This window comes from Pristiophorus japonicus, chromosome 11, assembly GCF_044704955.1.
Source record: "Pristiophorus japonicus isolate sPriJap1 chromosome 11, sPriJap1.hap1, whole genome shotgun sequence".
Classification (NCBI taxonomy): Eukaryota; Metazoa; Chordata; class Chondrichthyes; family Pristiophoridae; genus Pristiophorus; species Pristiophorus japonicus.
The window spans coordinates 179,934,426-179,960,556 of NC_091987.1; the positions used below are offsets into that span (position 1 = coordinate 179,934,426).

General features: G+C 39.9%; 1 protein-coding gene across 3 annotated transcripts in view; it reads left to right on the top strand.

The window, feature by feature from the left end:
* The window catches only part of ccdc15 (coiled-coil domain containing 15), a 35,498-nt gene that overhangs the window by 2,446 nt on the left and 6,921 nt on the right, over positions 1-26,131 (top strand). For all 3 annotated transcript variants that reach the window (XR_011595928.1, XR_011595929.1, XM_070894328.1), the window contains exons 2-9: positions 8,678-8,827; positions 12,030-12,224; positions 16,987-17,103; positions 19,767-19,922; positions 21,624-21,743; positions 22,816-22,919; positions 23,413-23,583; positions 25,511-25,659. Coding sequence is in view for 1 of the 3 variants with exons in the window: in XM_070894328.1 (XP_070750429.1) it covers positions 8,678-8,827; positions 12,030-12,224; positions 16,987-17,103; positions 19,767-19,922; positions 21,624-21,743; positions 22,816-22,919; positions 23,413-23,583; positions 25,511-25,659 (1,162 nt within the window). In the remaining 2 variants the exon portion in view is untranslated. The remainder of the gene's footprint in view (positions 1-8,677; positions 8,828-12,029; positions 12,225-16,986; positions 17,104-19,766; positions 19,923-21,623; positions 21,744-22,815; positions 22,920-23,412; positions 23,584-25,510; positions 25,660-26,131) is intronic.

The following is a 26,131-nucleotide window of genomic DNA, read 5'->3' on the forward strand; positions in this document are numbered from 1 at the left end:
AGACATGGACCATGTACAGCAGGCACCACAAAGCACTGGAGAAGCACCACCAAAATAGGTGCCCCAACCTTGGTGTTCTCTCTCAGGCCAACATCCCCAGCAGCGAGGCATTGACCACGATCGATCAGCTCCGATGGATGGGCCACATTGACTGCATGCCTGATACTAAACTCTCGAAACAAGCACTCTACTCTGACCTATAACATGGCAAGGGAGCCCCAAGAGGGCAAAGTAAGCACTTGAAGAACACCCTCAAAGTGTCCTTGGAAAAAATTTAACATCCTCACCGTCTCTTGGGAATCCCATGGCCCAAGATCGCTCAAATTGGAGGAGAAGCATCCGAGGCGGTCCCAAACACTTCAAGTCTCTTCGCTGGGAGCATGCAGAAGCCAAGTACAAACAGCGAAAGAAGCGTATGACAAATCAAGCACCCCACCCACCCATTCCTCCAACCACCATCAGTGACCGGGACTAGATCCTGCATTGGTCTCATCAGTCACCTTTTATTTTAATGTGGAAGCAAGCCTAAGAAGGAGTAGCAAATAAAATGTCAATATCGAGATTGGATATCCAGGCCAAAACTTCGGGTGTAACATAATGTCCGTCCATCAGCACGACCAAACCCACAAAAGACCGTCTGCTTGACATTCCACCTCAGCACCTATCAAGCAAACCAAGCTTTGAAAGTCTCTTTCTGCAGCAGAGGTAAACCATGCCAAAAAACCTTCCTATTTAGGAATCGTGCTTGATCGTACCCTGTCATTTAGACAGCATCTCTAGAACCTTGGTAAGAAAATGAAGAGTAGGGTCAACTTGATCCAGAAATTTGTCGGATCCACATGGGTAGTAGACGCCCAAACCCTCCATACGGCAGCAGTCGCCCTGGTCTACTCTACAGCAGAGTACTGCTCTCTGGCATAGCTATTAAACCCGCATGTAAATCCGTTGATGTCAAGCTGAATTCTAATGAGAGAATTATCAATGGTATGCTTTTATCGATACCAACACAGGCTGCTCGTGCTTGCAAACATCGTACCTTCACCGTAATTATGCAGTCTCCAGAGAATACAACTGCGACATCAGCAAAAACATGCTGATCCTGGCTGACTTGAACAACCTACCACCAACCTGTCTCAAATCTAGAAGGGAATTTTGGACAATCGCCGAAGCCCTTCAGCGATCTAGCCTCAGCCTTGATGACCGATGGCGAAATGCTTGTAAGAACTGTGACATAAGGAATTGACTCCACAGTACAACCTGAAGGATCAAACCTTCCTCGCAAACAGTAAACATCAATCGCCTCCGAGCTAGTCATGGTAGATGCTGCCAACTTCTGCATCGACGGAAGATTAAAGCATCCCCATCATGTAATTGGAGCTCCTAATCAGGCCCTGTAGCACATTGAGCACTATCCTCAGGAAATTCGCAGGCAGCCTAAATGCTGTTACACTGGAAGTTTTGGCTTGGATATCTGACTTAGATATTGACATTTGATTTGCTTTGTTACTACCGTACTCAAGAAGAAGCAGCAGCAGCATTCTGAGCTCTGAGCCAGAAGGTTTTGGGTTCAAGCCCAACTCCAGAGACTTGAGCACATAATTCAGGCTCACACTGCTGAGGGAGTGCTGCACTGTCAGAGGTGCCATCTTTTGGATGAGACGTTAAACCGAGGCGCCGTCTACCCACTTGGGTGGATGTAAAAGATCCCATGGTGCTATTTTGAGGAAGAGTAGAGGAATTCTACCTGGTGTCCTGGCCAATATTTATCCTTCCGCCAACAATACTTTGATTTAAATAAATAAATTGGGCATTATCACATTGCTGTTTATGGGATCCTGCTGTGTGTAAATAAGCTGCTGCATTTCCCTACATTAGAACAGTGACTACACTTAAAGTACTAGATTGTCTGTAAAGTACTTTGGGATGTCCTGCAGTAGTAAAAGGTGCTCTTTAAATGCAAGTTCTTTCCTTTCCCTAAAACACTCTCCGCTAGCTCTCATGGTAAGAGCGTGGTGCAGGGCTGGCTGCGTCGTCAATGGTCATTGTAACGTTATTGACGATACAGGTCGTGTGTCCATTTCCTCATCCCAAGTTTTTGCAGCACTGCCTCAGCGTCAGGACTCTGAGTAATGGAGAAACTTGGGCTTTTCAGTCTGGAAAGGAGAGATGAACACTTAGAGGTGTACAAGATTGTTAAGGGAATGGTGACAGCAGGACAAGGAGATGTAGATTTTAACTAGTAAAAGGTAAATTTATGTCTCCTATCAGGAAGCAGTTTTTCAGTGATTAACACATGGAATGGACTCCCATATAACAGTAGTGGAGACAAAAACCCTGCAATTAAATATGAGCATCATTCTCAATGGAGGAATTAAGATGGGCTGAATGGCCTTCCCCATGTCCAATGATCCTGTGAAGCATTAATAATGTGCAAATACAGTCTACTCTGCTTAATTTGAAGCCTCTTCATTGAGAGAAAAGATTCAAATCAGCCAGTAATGTGGAGAATTTCAGTACACCACCATTGGGGTATGGCTTCAGCCCCCTTGGCCCTGGAATTCCCACCCTAAATTCTTCTGCTTCTCCACTGCTCACAAAGTGCACCTCCATTGGTCAGCCTTCCTATTCTCTTCATTGACTCCGCATCTTTAAAAAACATTTTGCCTTTGCAAAGTGCCTTGGGACATTAATCTATGTTAAAGGTACTAGTTGTTGAAATGACTAGTACTGCAGCACTGAAATGTGATACAAATTCCAGACATTTTGTGAAATGGTCTGCGATTGTGGTTTGCTTCCTGCTGACAACATATTCGTCTGCTAAACCGAGTTGATAATTTAGTTAAGAGAAAAGTTCCATCAGGACTATTAGCTTAGTTGTGTTTCCTGTCTAACTGGGAGTAGTTGACTTCAAACTAATATGCCCCTGAGAATATTTCCCTGTCCCAACTTTCAAAAGACTATGCTAATAACCCAAAGGACAACAGTGCTATTAGATTAGAAATTGTCCTTGAATATTATTATATACTCCTATAAAGTCAGAAATATTACAAAATGAAGGCTGCCAGTAGGCCATTCTAGCTCATCCTCCCATTGAAACGTTTCAAAATGAAGGCCCAGCACCTTCTCGAGGGTAACTCGGGATGGGCTGTAAATGTCGGCCTTGATAGTGATGCCTATATCTCAAGAATGAAGACCAAAAAAATTGCAGCAATGTTATCACAGATGGATAGAAATCTGATACCTCAGTATCCCTTGGATTTCTCTAGCTATCCGACTTTGAAAATCTGTGAGCTGGGGCTCCACCATCCCGATAAAATGACAGGACTAATATTTTACACAATGTTGGGAAAATGTTAGGAGTGAAGATTTGTGATTTTTTTTTTAAAGTGCAAATCTAATAAATATCTGCAGTTTATATTTTAAGAATGTGATAGTCATTTTAAGCTAAAATAAGGTTATTGGGGGATGTTTTACAAGTTACTTAGAACTGTCAATGTCCAGGTCAGTGATATTTTGAATGATTGAGAGTGACATCACCTAACATTAAGCTGTTCTATTTAGGTTAGTATGTAAAATAGGTCCCATTTTAAAATCAAACTGAGTGATTTTCACTGAGTAAACTGAATCACATGATTGGTGACATGATACAGAGTCACATTTAGTTCCTGTGCTAAAAGTATGTGTTTTTAAAAATAAACACTAAAGCTGGCTGAAAACTATATTGCAGTAGTTCAATATACAGATATTGCATCTATTGTAGTCCACACTTCCTGGTGATGAGTTTTTAGAGCAGGCCGTTTCTGGTTGTTGGGAATTCAACGTATGAAGATTTTAATAACTTGAAGCCTCAGCAGCTAATTTTTGTTTTGAATGAAGTGCTTTTCTTGTGGATAATTTTGAATCTGCTGCGCCGCAAAGGGAGGTTTCAGATGACTTTCCAGTAAATACTACACATCATGCAACATTTTGTCCGCAAAGGTTTGGCATGAGTTTATGCTTCTTGAGCAGAGACCGTGAGATTGGCTGTGTATTGGATATATATTTGATGATCTTCCTTCCATCCTTGAAACTCACCTGGCAATTGCAGTTTAGAGCAGTTCTCCGATGTGTATCCCTGATGAGCTGATCATGGGGTAGTTTCATTTGTGGATTTGAGTTGGTCAGTCCTCACTCGGCTAACCATAAGCATTGTTTTCTTCCTTTTACCCACTATAATACAGCCACTTGTATCACTCTCTTATTTGTATCTTTCTACTTCAGATCTGGCCTTCAAAATGTTTTTTTCTGAGCTAGGACCTTAAAGGATATTGACCTTTAGCCATGGAGGTGATTATGCCTTGCCCAGTTCAGTTTTCTTATTTCAACAGAATTGTTATTACTGCAGCCTGCTTCTTTACTTTACTCTTGATTCTGTCTCTGATACCAGAATTATTTTTGAATTGTATGTTGCAAAAGCATTGAGCATCTGCTTTTGTATTTTTAATGTCCAACTTTCAGAAGTATTGACTGAATATTTAATCTCGTACACTACAAACATATAAAAAAAAAACATTTTTATAATGGTTCTGTCATTACACCAAATATTAGCATTTGTGCATCAGCAACTGTCCAGCAAGTACCTTTATTTTATTTTGGAAGATGAAATTGTAGGATCATAGATATCACACTTTTTTTTCCAGATTTTGAAATTGAAATGATCTGATATAGTTTCAATAAATAATGATTAAATGAGCTTAGGAATCTTAATTTTAAAGTTCAGTCTCCTTTTGGGTGTGATATTTACACGTTGGACTATTTGGCTGTGTAATGTAAACATTTACTGTGCACAACTTTCTAATGTGACTTGAGACTCCCTCCCCACTGTCATCTTGGTATAAGATGCACTTTAAATCTCTACTTTAGCTTTATCAGACAAATAGAGAGCATGCATCTGTATGTGAGACTGACCAGCTAACTCGAGTGATGAAGTCATGGATGGAAATATTTACCACACCACATGGCTGACTGGTATGTTATTTATAATCCAGGATCTTGCTTGACGCTATCAGTTGTATAGCCTTCTGACTGTCTCGGCTTACACATGAAGAGCCAAAGGAGATGGTATTTTCTTATCGTTCACATTATCCATATTTTTCAGGAATCACTGGTAACAATGAGTTGAACCCTGGATGATTTTCCCTCCTCTCTCCTAGTTTTGATTGAGTCAAATTATAGCAGATCACACCTGAGATATATCTGGTCTGTGGATGTAATTTCACATTAGATGGTGCAATTACCCAATGAGCTGCCATAGGATCAAAATGTTTAAATCATTATTTGCAATATTACTGTTATACAGCTTAGTAGGGAAATAGCCCTGCTTTACCCGCCTGTTGCAGTGATTTCTTTGTAGGAATGATCTAGGGGACTCCTTTAGTGCTGAATATTCCAAAGTAAACATTGGCATCCTTGATTGTTTTTGGAAATTTGCTAAATCAGCAGCTTGCATTTATATATCTTGGAAAAAATGCTCTGTGTAGTGTTAATACGGATTCTTTTTCCCTCAATCTGTTTCAGCGAATACACTGAGGCGAACACCAAAGCAGCTTATAACAAAGCAGTCTTTATTAATTGTTTCACCGGCCGGGACTTATCAGAAGAAAGGAACGCTCTCCCTCAGAGTGCGCCCACTTCCCTCGGACAAGCCCCGTTACAATGTAGGGGCGCAACGGTTATACACTTTCAGTACGTAATACAATTGAGGGACATTCAGTGCACCCTATCCTTTGTGATCCCTCCTTCCCTTTGTCCACTCATGAGCCGATACCTGGCCTTCCTTGCCCAATTAGATACGGGCAAGTGGTTATAGCAACTTTTTCTCACAAAGAGCTTTCTCACCCATTGCTTGTAAATGTTACAATTTTATTGGCGTGACTAGTAACTAAGACCTTGAGCAAGTCTGTTATTTGTGCTGATGTTGTAACATTTGCAGTCTGACATTCTTATTTTTCCATGATTCCTTTGTTCACTTCACTGTCTCCATTGCTTATACATTTTCACACATTCACATTAGTTGCTTCAAAGGGTAAAACACTGACTATGTAGAAATGTGGTCATTTTAAAATAAGAAATGCAATGTCCCAGACTTCTGCTTGCATAGATTTCTAAAGCTTCTGTTCTGTGTGGAACTGTGGCAGCGATAGCTTTGGGGAACTGAATGGTTACCAACATCAATTCCTTACTCTTGCTGTGCTGTTTCTGCTTGTCAGAACAGGTTCTGGACTGTTTAATGTAATACATTTTTTTTAAATTCTGAAATCCCATTTTACCCTATATGAAGAATTGGTGCGTTTTCAGCATGGGCTTGAGGCATCTTGCTTAAAAGCCCGCATGTACTAGGCTAGCCCTTGTAAGGGGTTCTCGGAGTGTTGTTGTGCCTTGGGTGTCTCTCTCTGGACTTCTGCCCTCACAGCTTATGCCTGGCCTGTGAGGCACCTGTGAGTGTCAAACACTCCTAACACCTTCTTCCCTAGCCTGTGACACACAGTTGAGCGTTTTCGAGGCGCTCCTAGCTTCCCTTGCATTGTTCTGACATAAGACTCACGATCAGGAGATGTAATACAATAGAACTGAGACAAGGTGATTCCAAGAGGAACTTAGGCTTCCAATTTATTTGACAAGGTGTATCTCAACAAACAGCAATACACCAACAAAACAATCCCCCTAAATCCCACTAAACGGACACAACGAAAATCTTTACACAAGTTTAGCAGTACAATGCCCAACCTCCCACTTTTCCTGGCCTAACTGAGTTGGGAGTTCCGGGGACCAGAGGTTATACTCACTACTGTGCCTTCTGCAGTCTGGTGGTTTGTTTCTTCTATCTTCGGTGTCTTCAGACACTGGTTTTCCTTCAGTGTCGAGAGGCTTGCTGGTTGTTGGATCACGAGAGCAGGGAACCACACACAATGCGTCAGAAACCCCTTTTTATAGCCAGATTATCCAGTCTGCCTCCTGCTGAAATCGATCCTTCCCATTGGTGGGCTTTGTGATTATGAAAAATGCAGCAGTTTTAGATTATTGCGGGTTTTTTTACACTGATGTTAACCTACTCAAGGTTTGAGTGGGTGTTGATTGCGTTGGCCTCCTGTAGCCATTGTGTAGGCCCTTGGTTTGTTTTCGGTTCCCTAGTTTTCTGAAGGTCTGCATAATTTCCTTCCATAGTGTAAACATGGGGAAGACAATAGCCCGATAATGGCGATGAGTCAGTCCCACAGTTTTCGAGCAAGTGCTCTCCCATTGGCTTGAAAGCCCCATGCTTCGGGCTGACTCTGTCCCACCATTGGCCCTCCGGTGTCCTCCCCCGTCCAATCACTGCTCTGTCAAGGTCAAACTGTCTCGGTTTCAATTCACAGCACAGACCGATCCCACAGCCCTTTTCCTTCTGGGTAAAATGAGGGGGTTTTCGTCCTTCCCTACACCCTGCACAAGTGCCAAATAGGATTCCTTTTCATGTAAATAAGTCTAAAGGGGTACTTCAACCTCTCTTTGAATTCCAGCAATCAGGTATCTATCATTTAATTTTACAAGAGACATAAATTTGTATGTGCAGTTCTTGAGCAAAATGGACTACTGAAATCATTGATTTATTCCTGCATTATCTGGAGAAAAGCCTCCACCCAGTTGTTTGTGAGAATGTGTAAAAGGGTTGCGAAAGTGGTAGATGGCTAGAGAAGGTGGCAAAAGGATGGAGATAGGGAATCATGGGAAAATAGCTAAAGAAATGGTCAAGATGCAGACAACTGCAGAATCAACAGGAAAAAAAAGGGGTTACCAAGAGTTGAAGTTGAGGTTAGACACGGGTCATGAGAAAGCCCAAGGCAGCACAAAGAAAGAAAACAATCCTAGATAGGAAGGGAAAAGTAATAGCTTCTACTGATAAGGAGGAAGAGAAACTAATTGGCAGGGAAGACAGTGTAGCAAAGCTATAACTAACCTACCTGACACCAGCCCTAATTGGGAGACTTTCTTGCCTGCCATTGGACGTACTTGGGGCGGGGGAGGCAGAAAGGGATTGGATAGACCAAGTGCTAATCAAATGTGTTCTGTTTTGAAAATGTATATCTACTGTGCTTTTCGCGCTGAAAAGGGACTTGTCCAGGGGAAGGTAAACAGACTCTGATTGAGAGTGTCCCTTTGTCTTGACAAGTCCCGGCCGGAGACTATTCAATAAAGGTCTTTTACAGAAAAGGCAAGAGGTGTTCGTGTCAGTGTATTCGCTGAAAGAGATTGAGGGAAAAAGAATCCGTATTAACATTTGCTGCTTTGAAGAATGATATACTGGAAGTACTGAACTTTTGAGGCTTTGTTTTTGAAGAGCTTGAGAAAATTAGATTCAGCATGAAAAATGCTGTCCCAGTTTATCGCTGTTTTTCCTAACCATAATTTCAAGAATTTTTCACCAAAATATTACAGCTGTGAGCTGATCACCTTCTGTGTGCCTTTTTAAAGAAAAACATTTTTATGCAAGTTCCCATCTCACTTTCTCCATTACACCACTGTGTAATCTCTCATTTTAGTTTAAGTATTTAAAGTTTTACTACTAGCCACTGAAAGAGCTTGGGTCTATATGTGTAATAACAGCTGTGGAAATGACTTTCTTACAGTAGTATCCTGTTTAAGGTCTCTTTATCCTTAGATTTCAGCTATTGAAATGGATGAGCAACTAAAGGAAATCCATAGAGCAAAAGTGGAGAATTTGAAGCGTTTTCAAGATGAGGTGAAGCACCGTGTGAGCGAGCATGCCCGAATGCGCAGAAAGCAACAACAGCAGCGATCTTGTGAAGCAGTAAGAAATTGTTTAAGAACTTATTAAACAGCTACACATTCCTCCTCTTAATATTTCCTATACAGCTAGAAATAGAAGGAATTACCTTATGGTACTCTGCCTTTCGATATTTAGTGAGTTGAAAAGTATCTGCCTAAATTTGACACGATTTTTTTGCCATATTTAGCTTGTATTATTTCTCTCATTAGTCATTGGAGATATAATTTGGATGTAGCCATTATCTTGTATGTGTTTTCCTGCAGTTCTTTCCAGGGAGTAATAATCCCTCTTAATACAAGAATGTCTTATTGTAGCTCACTTTTATGGGGCTGTTCCTGTACAGCACTAACAGTTTCACTACATTTCTCCAGTGATGGAGAGGGTGATCTCTGATATGAAGCAGATTGTAAATCCATTGAATTGTTTTAGTGATAAACTAGCTTTACTTTTGTCTTTATACTCTACTATTACAATGCATGGTCTTTTGGATTCAAAGAAATAAAATGTTGTAAAGGCTGATCTGCAATTATGTCTTCAGCCTTTGTAAATGTGGTAAAGTATTGTACGAGTGTCATCTAGGGACAATATTGGTATTGCATTAACCTTTACTATTCTGACAGGCTGCCTATCTTGGATTCTTTTGTAGGTCTAATTATAATATCAACCTTTTACATGACAATTTAACACAGAATGTTGCAGGCCAGCAATATGTCAAGTCTGTGTCAATATTTATTTTCTTGTTTTTCAAGGAAGTGATACCTTTTTTTTTTAAATGGTGGACTCCACTCCAACAATGGTGTGTGGAGCACAATTCCACGTTCTAACACTCTGTGAAGATATTTTTTCCAATGTTTCCTATTTTTTGTGATCTTAAATTTGTGCTATCTTGTTATCGTCTCAAGCAAACATTGTTCAAGTAAATTATTGCAACAACAAAAAATTGATGCTGAAATTGCAGTTATACGTATTTTATAAGTCCACTTATACCATGGGCAAAGTATGTTCATGTATGAGTTCTTGTGGTCCAGCTTCTTGTATCTTAAATACCTGCTAGAGAATGAGAGGCTATGGTAGCATTTAGCATCTGCTCCAGTGCCATCCAGCTTATTTTCACTACCTTCACAGACCTTCCATTAATAGACTCAGCAGTGTTCTGTATCCTGGAAGTAATGCTGAGCTTATCATATAACTTAAAAAAAAATCTATAGACCCACACTAATGTATATAAAAATAGTTTGGGAGCAAAGTGCTAATTTGACTGAGAACTTTTCCTAGTTGAGATTACACCACGCTCAGTAGATCCAATTCTGTTTTTTTTTTCAGCTGCTGTCTTATTGGTATATTACATATTGCTGAGCTGTAGGAACATTTGCCATGGGAAAAAATGATGGGTGTATTACATAAATCCAGTATCTTGGCATAATTTCTGTCATACTAGTTTCACTGCTATGTTAAGTATTCTAGTGCATCAATGCCAGAGAAAAAATGCATGTTAACCACGCTGCAACTCATCGCATTGAGACATCAGATTCCATGTCACACAATGCTTTGCTGCAAATGTCCCATTGGTTGGGATTTCTTGAATATGTGGTGTAAGTCAGAATAGCCACAATACTCCATGTATTGAACATTAAGTGGTGTGCTGTACTATGAGTTTGGCACGAAGATCAGATTGTCGAAGAAAATAGAACATAAGAAATAGGATAGGACATATGGCCCCTTGAGCCTGCTCTGCCATTTAATACGATCATGGCTGATCCGATCATGGACTCCGGTCCACTTCCCTGCCCGCTCCCCATAAGCCCATATTCCCTTATCGGTTAAAAAACTGTCTATGTCTTAAATTTATTCAATGATCCAGCTTCCACAGCTCTCTGAGGCAGCGAATTCTACAGACTTGCAACCTGCTGAGAAGAAATTCCTCCTCATCTCAGTTTTAAAAGGATGGCCCCTTATTCTAAGATTATGCCCTCTAGTTCTAGTCTCCCCTATCAGTGGAAACATCCTCTCTGCATCCACCTTGTCAAGCCCCCTCATAATCTTATACATTTCAATAAGGTCACCTCCCATTCTTCTGAATTCCAATGAGTAGAGGCCCAACCTACTCAACCTTTCCTCCATAAGTCAACACCCTCATCTGCGGAATCAACCTAGTGAACCTTCTCTGAACTGCCTCCAAAACAAGTATACCCTTTCTTAAATATGGAAACCAAAACTGCACGCAGTATTCCAGGTGTGGCCTCACCAATACCCTATATAACTGTAGCAAGACTTCCCTGCTTTTATACTCCATCCCCTTTGCAATAAAGGCCAAGATTCCAATGGCCTTCCTGCACCTGCATACTATCCTTTTGTGTTTCATGCACCAGGACCCCCTGATCCTGCTGTACTGCAGCACTTTGCAATTTTTCTCCATTTAAATAATAACTTGCTCTTTGATTTTTTTTTCTGCCAAAGTGCATAACCACACTTTCCAATATTCTACTCCATCTGCCAAATTTTTGCCCACTCACTCAGCCTGTCTATGTCCTTTTGTAGGTTTTTTGTGTCCTCCTTACACATTGCTTTTCCTCCCATCTTTGTATCGTCAGAAAACTTGGCTATGTTACGTTGGTCCCTTCATCCAAGTTGTTAATATAGTTGTAAATAGTTGGAGTCCCAGCACTGATCCCTGTGCATCCCACTAGTTACTGATTGCCAACCCAAGAATGAACCATTTATCCTGACTCTGTTTTCTGTTAGTTATCCTCCATCCATACTAATATATTACCCCCAACCCCGTGAACTTTTATCTTGTGCAGTAAACTTTTATGTAGCACCTTGCCAAATGCCTTCTGGAAGTCCAAATACACCACATCCACTGGTTCCCCTTTATCCACCCTGTTCGTTACATCCTCAAAGAACTCCAGCAAATTTGTCAAACATGACTTTCCCTTCATAAATCTATGCTGACTCTGCCTGACTGAATTATGCTTTTCCAAATGTCCTGCTACTGCTTCTTTAATAATAGACTCCAACATTTTCCCAACCATAGATGTTAGGCTAACTGATCTATAGTTTCCTGCTTTTTGTCTGCCTCCTTTTTTAAATAAGGGCGTTACATTTGCAGTTTTCCAATAGTAAATATAAGATAAGCTGTTTTGCACTCTACTTTAAGTACACTGTAGAGGCATAATCTAGTTGTACATACTACTTTACCTATCTTATTGCTGTTTCTGTTTAGGTTGAAAGGGATGACCGTGTGATAAAACAATCCTCTGCTTCAGAACAGCTCACTCCAAATCGAAATACTTGCATGTTTCGTGCGAGCAATGAGGGGTTTGCTATTTTTAGCCCAAGCTCGAGGTGGGTGTATGCTCATGGGCTAGGTAGTAACGAGGAGGAAGACGAAGATGTATTCAGTGACCAAGCCCGGAAGGTGAGCATATCCGAGAAATACTTAAACAGCAGCTGGTATTTCTTCAAAGCTATTTCATCCTCAAATCAAAGCAACAGTACGAGACTAACACTTCTAGTGACAAGATAGAAAATTGCACATCATGAAATCCTACTATGTCAATGTGCCAGATTGGAACTAGAATGTCAAACAAGTGCAATGAGTATGCATCCTTCCATTACCCAGCACTAAATTTGATTACTTTTATGAGCATAAAATCTGTATTTATAAAAAAAAAAATTTTAATTTAATTTCCAAGTCTAGCACAATATTCCTTCAACAATCCTGACTGAGCCTACTACTAATTGCAGATGCTCCACAGAAATAGTCTGTCATTTTCTCCATGCAGTGCAATAGTGTGTGTAATGTATGTAAGGTTTGGATCCTTGGACAAAGAGACTGGAGGATATTTTGTTCCAATACGAGAGCTTTATTAAGAAGTTACAATGTAAGTAGTAAGGATGTTAAAATACAGAGTATAATTATAACATATTAAAGAACCTGGCAAAGCTTAACACTGACCAGGTTTGGAGGCGATCACCCTTGAAAGTCCTTGTGATAGCACTTGAGTGGTCCAGTCTCGCTCCGAGAAGGTTCTAACATATAGGGCCCAAGTTTCAGCCTCAGTTGCTCCTGATTTTTTTGGAGCAACTGGTGTAGAACGAAGTATCTTAGAAATTCAAATTCTCGGCATTTAGTTTGCTCCAGTTCTAGTCAGTTAGAACAGTTTCACTTTGGAACAGAATTTTTATTTCAAAAGGAGGCGTGTCCGGCCACTTACGCCTGTTTTCAAAGTTTCGGCAGTGAAAACTTACTCCATACTAACTTAGAATGGAGTATGTAAAGATTTTTGTTTGTTCGAAAAAACCTTGTCTACACTTTAGAAAATCAGGCGTAGGTTACAAATTAGGCGTAGGGATTGAAGGGGAGGGTTAAAGGAAAGTTTATAAATATTAAACACTTCAGTTTTACAAATAAAGAGCCATCATCAATAATAAATGATAAATACATCAATAATTTAACCAATAAATCAATCAAAACAAATTAATAAAATTTAAAAAATGTTTTAAAATCAATAAATAAAACATTTTCTACTTACCGACTGCAGCACTGGGAGTCTTTCAACAGCATGCTGGGACGGTCCCCCCAGTGTGTCTTTGTCAGTGTCTCTATCTGTGTGTGTGTGTGTGTGTGTCTCTCACTCTCTGTCAGTGTCTATGTTTCTGACAGCGAGAGGAGAGAGAGGAGAGAGAGGAGAGAGAGGTCGGGCTAGATTTACAGGTAGATGGCGTCGGTCTCGGGAGTGGGGGGGGAGAGAGAGTCGCGGAGGTCCTGGGGAGAGAGAGAGAGAGAGAGAGAGAGAGACGCGGAGGTCGGGCGCCGGGGGAGGCGCTACTGCACATGCGTGCCCACTGTAGTGCGCATGTGCAGAGGTCCCGGCACTGTTTCCGGTGCAGGGACCTGGCTCCGCCCCCTACAGCTCATGCTGCGCTGCGCACGGCTGCAGAAGACCTGCAGGGAGCCGGAGAATCTGGAAGTTTTTTTTAGGCGCACTTTCTGGCGTGAAAAACGGGCGTCCAGGTACGGGCTGCGCCGTTTTAGGCGCATCCCGAAACTTGTGCCCATATAATTTAAGTCTCGACTTGTATACGTTATATTCATCCATTAATTCCTGCAGGAGCATGAGCCCCCTTCTACCTCTTGGGTTCGCACATCAATCATTCTTTGTCACATTCCACAGGGAAGGCATAAACAGTCAACTAACGTTTCCCATGCCGCGATCCATAAACATATAGTAATGGAAATAGGGTGTATAATTACTTGGACTCATTGAGGATCCACGATTATAACCAGATTTAAGCAAAGCTTAGCTGAAGATTGACAATATTTAGTAGAAAGCTTGTAAACTGCTTTTCTTACACTAAGGGAGTGCATCACAACTGTTCTGAAATGCTTTTCACAAAATGCCACAGAAGTTGCATAAAAATGATGCTTTGTAAGTATGAAGGGAAATTTATGTTTGATCTGAGAAATGGGTGTGCTATAACTTGTCCCAATTCATTCTTTGAATTTTTAAATCAAGCTTCACTGAACCGATTTCCTCCATCTTGTACACTTGAGTCTGATTTCTGTGCTCAGTGCAATTTGTAGAAACCGTAGCTAAAGCCCATTCTAATATTTAAATGCTCAGTTCCACTGAATAATTCCTGAAATATATACTGTTATGTAATTGCTTGTCCACTTGCAGCAACAGTAGTAGGTAGTATCTTTGTGGAATGAGGACTAGAGCAAGAACAGCATAAAATCTTGCCTTTAGCAATGAAACAATGCTGTAGTTTAGATTTTCTTTAAGTGTGGTAGACCGGGGTCCCGAAATTCGTGGCCTTACCACCCACTGCCGCCGAGTTTTGCCGCAAGTCTCCCCTCTGTGCCAGTTTCCACTCGGGTGGCAGCCGGCGGGAGGGGAGTACCGCCGGGAACAGTCCGCTGATGGCCTCTGGCGGCCAAGTAGCGCAAGTGTCCTCCTGCTCACTGAGCTGCCAGTTTGGTGCGGGCGGGAGTCGGCGGCAGCAGGGGGAGGCAGGTCTAACCCTGATGACAAGTACGAAGACCTGCAAAAAAAAAAAGGTTAGTGAACATCTTAAATATTTTTTTTTACACAGCGTCTCATCTGTATGAGCTTCCCTGAAGGTCTTCCGGTGTGTTTTTATTTTGCTGATCTTTTTTTTAGGTCTTCCACCTTCCCTGGACCTGACTCCATTCTCGGCGGCACTTGTGCGGCAATCATATTTGCTGCCGAGATTGGGAGCTCCCACCCAGATTGACGGCGTAAGCTGTTATTTGACTGCTGGGCTGTACTGCCACCTCTTTTAGAGGGATCTTCCTGGCAAAGTACCGCCCAGTCTCTCGGTGGCCATCGGCGGTCCTTTGGGCGGGCCTTGGCCTTCACCAATTTTGGTGCCTTGGAGTTCCAAGTTACAGCAACTGAGTGAACATCAGAATCACTTTCACTAGTGATCCGTTCCTTTTGTTTAGTGATTCATCCACCAAATCTTTGCCTATTGACTAGATTTAGATTATCTACATTTACCTGCCAAATATTAACTATTATGTGTGCATATTAATCCATGTGACAATTGAGTTATTGACATGTGGTTTATCTGAAAATGTAATCTGAATAGGATTAACCTTTTTTATACTAAACAAATGGGCTCATTTTGTATTCCGTGAATTATAGCGACTTGCAGGCATCCCACATTTCCAAATGTTCCGTAGTTTCAAAAAAAAATTTAACAGGAAAAATTTGACCAATGCCTTGTAGGATTGTTTGATGACCTGACCTATAACTGTTATCTATTTGAGGAAACCAGTCTAACCCAAAAATACATAACTATTTGATCTATGTTGTAATATGTCAATAACGAGCTCATTTATATTGCTCTACTGAAATGAAAGACCCTTTTTGTCATTTTGGAGTGTGCAGTAATTTAGATTGTACTTCACTCTTTTTTTTAAAGAAAATAAGGCATATATATTTATCCCTTTTTAAAGCGTTTATCTCCACGCACCAAATGAAAACATATACAGGTGACTTTTTCCCTCCCAGGCATTTGCTTGCCAGTTGATCTGTGATGAGGAATAGTTAGTATTTTTTTTGCATCTCAATTTCCAGACAGTCATGTGATTCGCAATGGATCCCCTTGATGGATCAACTGAGATTGGAAATATACTCTACAGGTATATCTGTAGGCACATCTGTAGAATAGTAGCATAGTGGTTGTTACTAGACTAATAATCCAGGGACGTTTCCCCTGGCTGGGGAGTCTGGAACCAGGGGTCACAGTCTCAGAATAAGGTGTCTGCCATTTAGGACTGATATGAGGACAAATGTCTTCACTCAGAGGGTGGTGAATCTTGGAATTCCCTGCCCCATAGGGCTGTGGAAGCTCAGTCATTGAGTATATTTAAGTCAAGAGATCGATAGATTTTGGGATATTAAGGAAATCAAGCGATATGGGGATTTTGTAGGAAAGTGGAATTGAGGTAGAAGATCAGCCATGATCTTATTGAATGGCGGAGCAGGCTCGTGGGGCCGAATGGCCTACTCCTGCTCTTATTTCTTATGTTACGTTCTTGATTAAACTGGATGCATTTGGAGCATTTTAAAAATAGGATCATGGTATTATTAGAGGGTACAGTAGCATAGTGGACTAGTAATCCAGTGGCCTGGAGATGTGAGTTAAGATCTCACCATGGGAAAATTTAAAATTCAGTTAATTAACTAAATCTGGAGTTAAAAAGCTAGTATCAGTAATGGTGACCATGAAACTACCTGATTGTTGTAAAAACCCAACTGGTTCACTAATGTCCTTCAGGAAAGGAAACCTGGTCTGGCCTATATGTGACTCCAAACTCTCAATGTGGTTGACTCTTAACTGCCCTCTGAAATGGCCTAGCAAGCCACTCAGTGTACCAAATTCAGCACTATGGGAGTACTTCACCACAAGGACTGCAGCGGTTCAAGGCAACGGCTTACCAACACCTTCTCAAGGGCAATTAGGGATGGGCAATAAATGCCAGTCTTGCCAGCGACACCCACATCCAGTGAACAAAAAAAAATCCTATCAAGTGAGGATACCTCATAGAACTCAAGTGTTGCTTGTGCGCTATAGTCATATTCATGTGTGCTTCAGTGCAAAAATAATTCTTTGGAAACTAGTACTAACAATTCTGGTTTGTTTAGCTCAGCAAAGTTACAAAACAGGCTAGGCAAAGGCTTGCATCATGTCAAACAATACCAGAAGTGGACTTGTGCTCAGCACTTCCAGGAGGAATCTGGAGGGTATCTCCAACAAGAAATGTGAGTTATGTTTCTATTGGTAATGTAACTGGTCTTGAAGTCTGAGAAATCAAAAATCTACTGTTGGGGCAAGCAGAAACTGAACTGATTTGGTGGTTGTGATTTCCTTCGGCCATCTCCTAATCTGAGTTTTATGCTTCTTTGTTATGTATGTAAACCTGTAAATACCATGTCTAACCACCAGAGGGCTTATCCCGTGGAGTCCCAAGGGATCCCATAATCCTGTGGGAGCACATGTATATAAGGAGGCCTCACAGGCTGGAGAGGTACTCTGAGATCTGTAATAAAGGACTACGGTCACACCTTACTTTGAGCTCACAGTATCTAGTCTGACTCTTTATTCAAGAAAGACATACCACTCTTTATCCTTAAGAAAAATCCAGAAATATTCCCATCAGTTTTCCCAATCTCGGACTGCTAATGTAAAGATGGATAGGGTAATTATGTATTGTGACCTGTGCCCACAAGGAGCCAGTCTCTATCAATCTCATTTCACTTAAGACCTCCACAGTAGAAAAATTGACTTTCAATTCCATCAATCTTAGTAGAACACAGCCAGATTTCATATTTGAAAGAACAGTGTTCTTATTCTCTGTAATGTTTCGAGCTCAAGCATCCAAGAGCTGGATAGTGGGATTAGGCTGGATAGCTCTTGCAGTGCAGTGGATGGACCAAAATGGCCTCCTTCCATGCTGTAAATTTCTATAATTCTGTGATCCATTTTTGTGTGGGTAAAAACAAATCAAGTGGTCAAAAGTCTTATAGTACACACATTTGTTTCCCTCTCTAAGTTCTACAATGATGTACACTAATGAAAGTTTTTCCAAAAACATACTCAAGAAAGGAGCAGTTTGAATACATTTTATGCATTACTACTCTGGAATATTTATAGTGAGCATTTGCTCAAGCATCAGTTCACCTCCCAAAAGTTCTAGCAATTGAATGTTGGATGTTTCTATTATGCAGCAGCTTTAGTTGTACATTAAAAGCTACTTTTACATTTCTGTTGATATTTAGTAGAGGTCAAGCAGATGCTGCAAAATGTTCTTGGTTAATGTTGGTCTCCTATGCTTTAGGTTTCACAAGTGCTGAAAGCTTCACTACAGACACTGCAATTCTGTATAATTTGAGAGAAAATCACACAGTACTTGGTCAAAATTAGAATTGCAGGAATATATTGCTGAATATTTTTGACTGATTCAAAATATAGTATGAGTGAAGATTGAACTCCTTGATCCCTGATGGTAAAATGCTGTAATAATGGGAGACAATATGGTGTTGCAAGCAAGTTTTTTGAAGTCAGTGCGTCATAAAATTTTGTTCATTTATTTAGGAATCAAAGTATTGTGCCATTTAATTTTTAAATGTGAAATTATTTTAATTGGCCATTGAAATGAAAATAAATGTAGTATTTACTTTGATTTTGCTGTAACGCATTATATCAATTACTTATGACATCATGTGATTGAACTAACCACACTTTTAGGTTATGAAATTGCAGGATGTCTTAACTTTCAAACAGGGATTAGCTAAAAGTCTGAAATCAATGGTTGAAATTCTGTCTGCATTCAAATAGGAATATGTTCTGAAACTGGATCTTTTTTTAAATCAAATTTTCTCCCCATCTCCTGGCTCAAACTGTGTCCCAGTAGCACGTCCAAGTGGCTAGTCATGTGCGAGTTTAGACAGTGAATGTTAGCAGGCTATTTGATCACAGCACAACTCAACCTTCTACAATATCCACATGTGCACTTTTCAACAGGGCTGTCTGGATATAGCACTCAGGATGATATTTTCTCTGGTTACTAGGGAAATCATAAGAGTGCTATTCTAAAAAGTGCTTTTTATTTTTATTACAATACCATTTTTGCCCCTAGTGAGAAACTTGGCTGTTTTCCTCCTCATACCACCCACCTAACCTGATTTCAGAGATATTGAGATATTTCACACAAATGTGTGGTTGTGTGGGATTGAAGATTATATGGACCTAGGAATAGTCAAGTTGTGAATGGAACCCTTGTAGGTCCAGTCTAGCTGGAATCATGACAGCGTTATTTAAAAGTAACCAGTCAGGGTTGAATTAAATGAGTTATAGTACTTTAATGTTTTGGAGACTTGGTCAGATGTCTTAGCGGTTAGAGAAAAATTTCCGTTTTACTATCTATTAATTCTTGCATGTAGCTATTTATGTCCCGTAGTAAATTGCACAGGGACTTTTGAAGAAAGGTATCAATATATTTTCTTGTGTTCTATTATTGCTGGCTACTACTTATAATGATTTAGCTTTGTTAACTTCTGTGGCGTTCCTGGTTCATAACATAAACTGAACTGTGACCTTCCTCATATTCTTCCATTTTATAAACTGTTCTACAGGAGTGCACCACACAGTTTTCTCACATAATTAAAAGTCGTATTAAAATTCCGTCATCTAAAAAAATTCAGTGATTTGAGGCATTGCAGCCGTTGATGTTTTCTTATCACTGGGACACTTGTATCTATTGCACTGTTGCAGCTTGAGATACTGGGTTTCCCATACTGATTCATTAGCTTCTTGCAAGTTCTTCATAAATTATATGACAGTAAGAATCTTGAAAGGGGTGAACAAGACAACAGGTTGGCCTTTTAGCTATGTCTTTGATTCAGGGCACTTTCTCCTTTTCCAGAATCAACTATCCCGCAAAGAGGCACACCTAAACAGCGCAGAGGATTTCACATGTTTGGAAGGCCAGCACGACCTGCCTGCAGAGCTGCAGGAACAGCCGCAGAAATTGATGGATGGGAAACATGTTACTTTTCAGCCTGAGCTAGAACATGAAAAGGTTAGACTTCGGTTTCCACATTATTGTCCTAAACTGTGTTGTAGCAAGAAGCAAAGCAGAATATCTAAATACGTGATTTAAAATCAGTTTTATTCGATGAAAAGTACTGTTTCTTTAAAATCACTTGCAGATTTCACATTCTAGTATCAAACTGAATCTAAACCTAATTTTTCACCTCTGATAGTTTAAGCTTCTTCTCCCTCTTATTAAAAAATATTCTTGCAACATCCCAAGCTTAATATCTTGAATTCTGATAGGGTAGGTTGACTTTGTCTTATTCCAATGTCACTTAAAGGGATGTTAAAGTGTTGGAACGACTGTCCCCTGGCTTATACACCTCATGCATGAAATTAGTGCAACATCCCACCACTTGACTGATTTTTAACAACCTCACCAACATCAGTTCACCCATTTGATCTTGGCTAAGATGACTATGTAAAAACTGATTTAAGCCTCAAAGTATCCAGTAATAGATATGTATGTGTTAGCATACTGTTCAATTCTGGGACCTGGGATCTAATTCAACCCAGACTAATGGAAATGAAAGTCTGTCTTATGGCTGGATTGATTAAATGTGAATGGATTCTGGCAATGTTAGTCCTGATACTAATGCAAATTGGCCTACAGCATAAAACTGCAATTGATTCAGATAGAAACATACAAACATAGGAACAGTAATAGGCCATTCAGCCCCTCGAGCCTGTTCTGCCATTCAATGAGATCATGGCTGATCTGAGACCAAACTCCATAGACCTGACATTGGCCCATATCCTTTAATATCTTTGGTTAACAAAAAGCCGTCAATCTCTGACAGGATTCAGTACCTGTTGGTTCTGGGTTCACACTGTCACTCCTGAAGGCCACAGGATGGAAAATGGTATGTTGGAGATGCTTTTGGGCTGAGGTACATTTTTAAGATGGTGTACCTGCTGCTGCACTAAAGCTGATGCGGAAATCCTTAATGCATTCAATAGGTTCAGAAAGTGCTTGTATTTGAACTGGATTTCTTCTTTGACTTTCTATTCCTGTATAGTAGTTCCTTTAATTTTGCTACCTTACACCGCCATGCTCAAACTTCTCCAAATCAGTTCTCTGTAGATGGTGTCGTCGGCACTTTCCTACTCATAGAAAACTTTCAAAAAGGTATTTTGGTTTTTGAGCTTGTGGTACCTAAACCCTAAAAGCTATGATGCTAATGATCATAGTTTGCACTATTCAAACAATAAGCTGCAGATACATTTATGAAACCTTCACATGCAGGTAGGGATATTAATAAACCTATTAGCATTAGTTATAAAAATATTTGTTTTTTTTTTAATTGCTGGTGATCTAATTCTTTAAATTAACTGAAATGATTTCATGGAATCTTTTTGAAACTAATCCTGTCACAAACTGAAGCATAAAAATCTTGGCCTATCGTTGACAACTCAGTCATCTTTTGTACTAAAATATTTCAAATTAAGTAATTTAAATAACAGAAAAATAGGAATTTTGTGCTAAAAAATTCAATTTGATAACACAACTTTTAAATTAAAAAAATTAGAAAGTAAACAGAATTAAAGATGCATATTCCAGAAAAAGGTTTAAAATGTGTATACAAATGAATCAATTTTCTATGAATTACTAACCCCTTATGTTGTTGATTCTGAGTTTCTCAGTGTAAACTGTGATCTAATTCTGTGTGTATATAAATTATTTCAGCCCTGTAGTCGACTTTATCGCAAGCCCTACCCCACAGGTTCCTGCCTAGGGTTCAGTACTGACTATAAGGCAGCACTCATTCTGCGGCCTGGTGTGGACCAGGAAGAGAGTAAGAAACAGGTAAGTTCTCTCTGCTTAGAGAGGAGTTAAACAAAATCTCAGGGGTGATGATCCACAGATATTCTTGGTCCATCTCGTGCATCAATTTGACCTTTTTTTTAAATGGAGGGAGAAGGAGGAAGGTTGCATATACTGTTGGGAGCGTGGATGGAGGGGAAACAAGAATCTATTTGTTGCATCTACTTGTATGCCTTCTAATAACTTGCACCCTGTTGACTTGAATGTGGAAAGCATGACAAGTGCATTTCAACTGAAGGACCCAGTAAAACTGCAGAAAAATTTGGTGTGGTGTATTTGGATTTTTATTGCAATTGTGTAGGGGACAGCCTCCTGAAGTTTGATTCTTTTTGACTTGTATGATGTATACATGAAGTTTTTAGCAAATATTTAAGTGCTCACTTGATAACAGAGAATGGCCCTGCTTCAATCCTCACTCTGCACTGAGTTAGTTAATCTGAGCAAGGTGGTCGTAGGGCTACTACAATTGTTCTCGGCAATCTTGGAGCTAGACAATATCAGAGCCCCAGTTCCTGATTGTTTCCACTGACCCTAGCTGGAAGTGCACATGTAGGCAGCCAGTGAGGACTCAGCTCAGCTGAAATAGGCTTGGCTGTGATGTCCCCCTGTGGTTAAATAACCTGTTGGAATTGACTGGATTTTTTTTTCCTAGAAAAGGAAACCAGGTTACAAGCTGCCTAGAAGTTGATTTGTTCTGCACAGGCTGTCAGAACTCCAGCTGTCATTTGTTTAAATAAATAATGTTGAGCCATCTCTGCTGCAAATGCTTTCTATTCATGAAAATGGCCTAAGAATCTGTCTAAAGAAAGAAAGATTTACATTTATACTGCGCTTTTCACAACCACCGGACATCCCAAAGCACTTTACAGCCAATGAAGTACTTTTTGTAGCCATTGTTGTAATGTAGGAAAATGTGGTGGCACATTATACTTTGATAAGGGCAATCATTTGTGGCAGGCCTGGTTGTCTCTCATAACCAAGCTTCTGCAGATAATTGGAGTACTGGAAAATACTAAGTAATGCAGATATATTTCTCGATCTTTTTCTCTCCCAGCGTGGTAACCAATATTTGATGTACCGTCGCCTCTTCATGGACATTGAACGAGAACAGGTGAAAGAACAGCGGCGCCAGCGAGAGCATGAGAAGAGGATAGTGAAGTGAGTGATGCGTTTAGTTGAGACAGTGCTGAAACTCAAACATAATTGCTGCTTCACCTTGGAAAGCTAACTCCAGTGCTGGTCATGCTGTTATAGTCATTAGAATTTGCCACTGATCATGTGACTCCTGCTGAAAAAATATTTAATAGTACACTCTCAAAAATGAGTAAATTCTTTTACTATTTGAATTCTGGTAGAGGGCTGTTTATATTAATGAATTTGTCACAACCAGGTACTGCAGTCAATAGAAAGAAAGACTTGCATTTATGAAGCATTTTATTACGGTGCCAATGTTTCACCAACAAGTTCTTCACAGTGAATGACTTTGGAAAACAAAAAATGACGACGGATCTTAAACTGTACACATGACTGTAAATACCATGAGTTTCACATTGGCTCACCTTATTCATGCCCATGTTATACCCACCCCAACCTTTAGTCTTTGTCTTTATCTCAAATCCGTACCTATGTTTCTTAAAAAAAAATTATTCAGAATTAAGGAGGAGAAGGAAAAACTAAGGGAAGCAGAAGAGAAAAGGATGATTGACCTAACTCATCAAAGAGAGCTAGTGATGGAAAGTGGAAGGATCGCTCAGTTGAAGGAAGAGGAAAAACAGAAGAGAGTGGCTAAAGACAAAGCCCAACGAAACCGAGAGAGTACCAGGTATGCTGAATATTTTGGTTTGCAAAGAAGAGAAGGAAGTAAACCCTGTGATTAAATTAATCTGCACTTCACACCTCTCTACTAATGCATGATGTATACTTTGCACATAGTTTGAAAAAAATATTTCTGATGGTGACTTGCACGGTGTTCTTGTCAGAGAACTGATTTTGGTGATATCCAGGCCTGGATATCAGTTCAATGACAGTAACAGTTCAAGGAAAGGGCAAATCAGATTGTCCTGGTCTGCTAATGCACTCTTACTGATTTCCCTTATATTATGGTCATGGTAACCTTTAGCTTTTCCCTGTTGCAAGGAAGTACAAGTCAATTTAGATGCAGTGACCACTGAACTGTTGAATTAAGACTGACCATAAAGCAATGGTCAGTCTGGACAACAAACCTAATTAAAATACATTTCAGTGAATACTGCAGAGAATTTCATTTAGTTGATGAGTTATGCAGAAGGAAAACATCTACGACCAGAACATCCTTTTCAAAAGCAGGAAATTAGTATAGAATAGTACATATTTATAATTAGAAGTTTCACTTAGTAGAACAGCAACACTAGTGGAAACTATTGATAAGGTAACAATGTTAGGGAAGTTGTACTGGTCTACAGAAAAATAACTCCTCTAAACTAAAGTTATCAATGGGGGCCAAGGATAGAAGCTCATTAAAACTCACCTGCTATAGTTTTATCGCGTATGCAGCAACGTGTGGATTGTCACGTAGAAGGGGTAATGAAAGGGTATAAAAAGTGAGTGTTTCAACAGAGACTTGATTCAAAGGTCTGCAGCTTGCATACCAAACTTGGAACTGTAACACGTTTGAGTCCTCCGACTAAACGCGCAAGGTTTTTTTTAATCTAAGTACAGTACTGCTATTAAGTGCATGTTTAATTTCTGTATACTTAATAAATCTGTGACATCAGATATTCAATGTTGTGATTCCTATTGATGTGAGGAGTCAATTACAAGCAAGAACACAAATTTGCCCTTCTAACAGTGCTTCCGATATGCTCATGAAAGTTGGGACTAATGGGCTTTGCCTCAAAGTAGTATGAGACCTGTTGAATTCACTTTGGTCTAGTGTATCAGCTGTTGAGAATCGGCCTCACTTTTTATTTGTTCATCAAGAATTCACTGAACTAGTGGTGAAAATGTTCTCCTATGCACACCCGAGTACTTTTAATTGTATTGTGATGATTCATGCTGTTACTTTTAAGCTTGCTGCAGTTTTTAAGATTATGAAATACTAGGCCTGCAATACATAATACAGTGGGGGTGTGGGAGGTCTGCATATTTTAAGTATAAGTATGGTTGTGATGCTGGAGAGGGGCTTTAATTAATGAGTTGGTGGTTAAAATGATCTTCAAGTGAGAAATTAATATAGTGCTTTTAAAGAGGTTTTTGCAGTATCTTCTCACTTGTATAGCTGAAATAAAAACGGAAAACACAAACTCAACAACATGTCTGTCAACATCTGAAAATTGAAAGAATCAAATAGCGTCTCGGGTAGTGACCCTTCAGCCAAAACATTTATTACGTTTTTTATCGTTTTAAATGCTGACGGACCTGCAATATAGTTCCAGTGTTCCGTGTTATTTTATCTCTTTTGTGCATCAGCAAGGAGAGGCTGAGCAACTGATCAGTTATCTACTGATGAACTGTTTATAGCTCTGATCACTGCTGAGCAGCACTGCTCATCTGTTCAACACTGTTCACTGACCCTGAATTAATGAGATGGTGGCAGTGGAGATAGAAAACTCCGATTCCAGCCAGAACTGATTAGTACAATTGAGTTTTAGGCAAGTTTGAGTTATGCACTATATCCATATGATCACTAATAATGGATGACATTTTTTCTTTTGGCTATGTGAATCTAGCTGCTTCTATTCAGCTTTTGTGCCATCTTTAATTTGTGGCAGATATGTAGAAGCCTTAAAAGCACAGATGATGGAGAAGATTAAATTGCAAAACACGGATCTGCCGCCACTCTGCTGCTGTGGAACCGATTTCTGGGACTCCCATCCAGACAAGTGCGCAAACAACTGTGTCTTCTATAAAAACCCTAAAGGTACACGAACCGGATGATGATGCCTATTGGAACAATATTCTAAATGCTTAGTATAGAACAGTGGATACTTGCGAGTGATACTTAAAAGTTATCTGATCAAAGAGTTGTGAGACAGATGGATGCTGAACCCTGCACAATATGTACAAAATATTGGAATTTCTGGATGCACTATATAACTTATATTAGTTAAAAGTGTCGGATAAATTCCCCACTTCCATTTGAGATTGGGGTCTACCTTTTGAAGGTTGAGATGATATCTAAATTGCCTCTGGACCATCACATCTACCCTAGTCCAAATTATATTAAAAGTTAACAAACCAAATCAACAACAGGACCATAGTATGCACTGCGTGAACTGTAACCTAACTCCTTGGCAGAGTCATGAAAGATGAAGTTGCACAGACAGCTGTATTATGTAGCACTACTTTATTTAACAATATTTATGATGATGTATCACCAGCACAAACTAAGC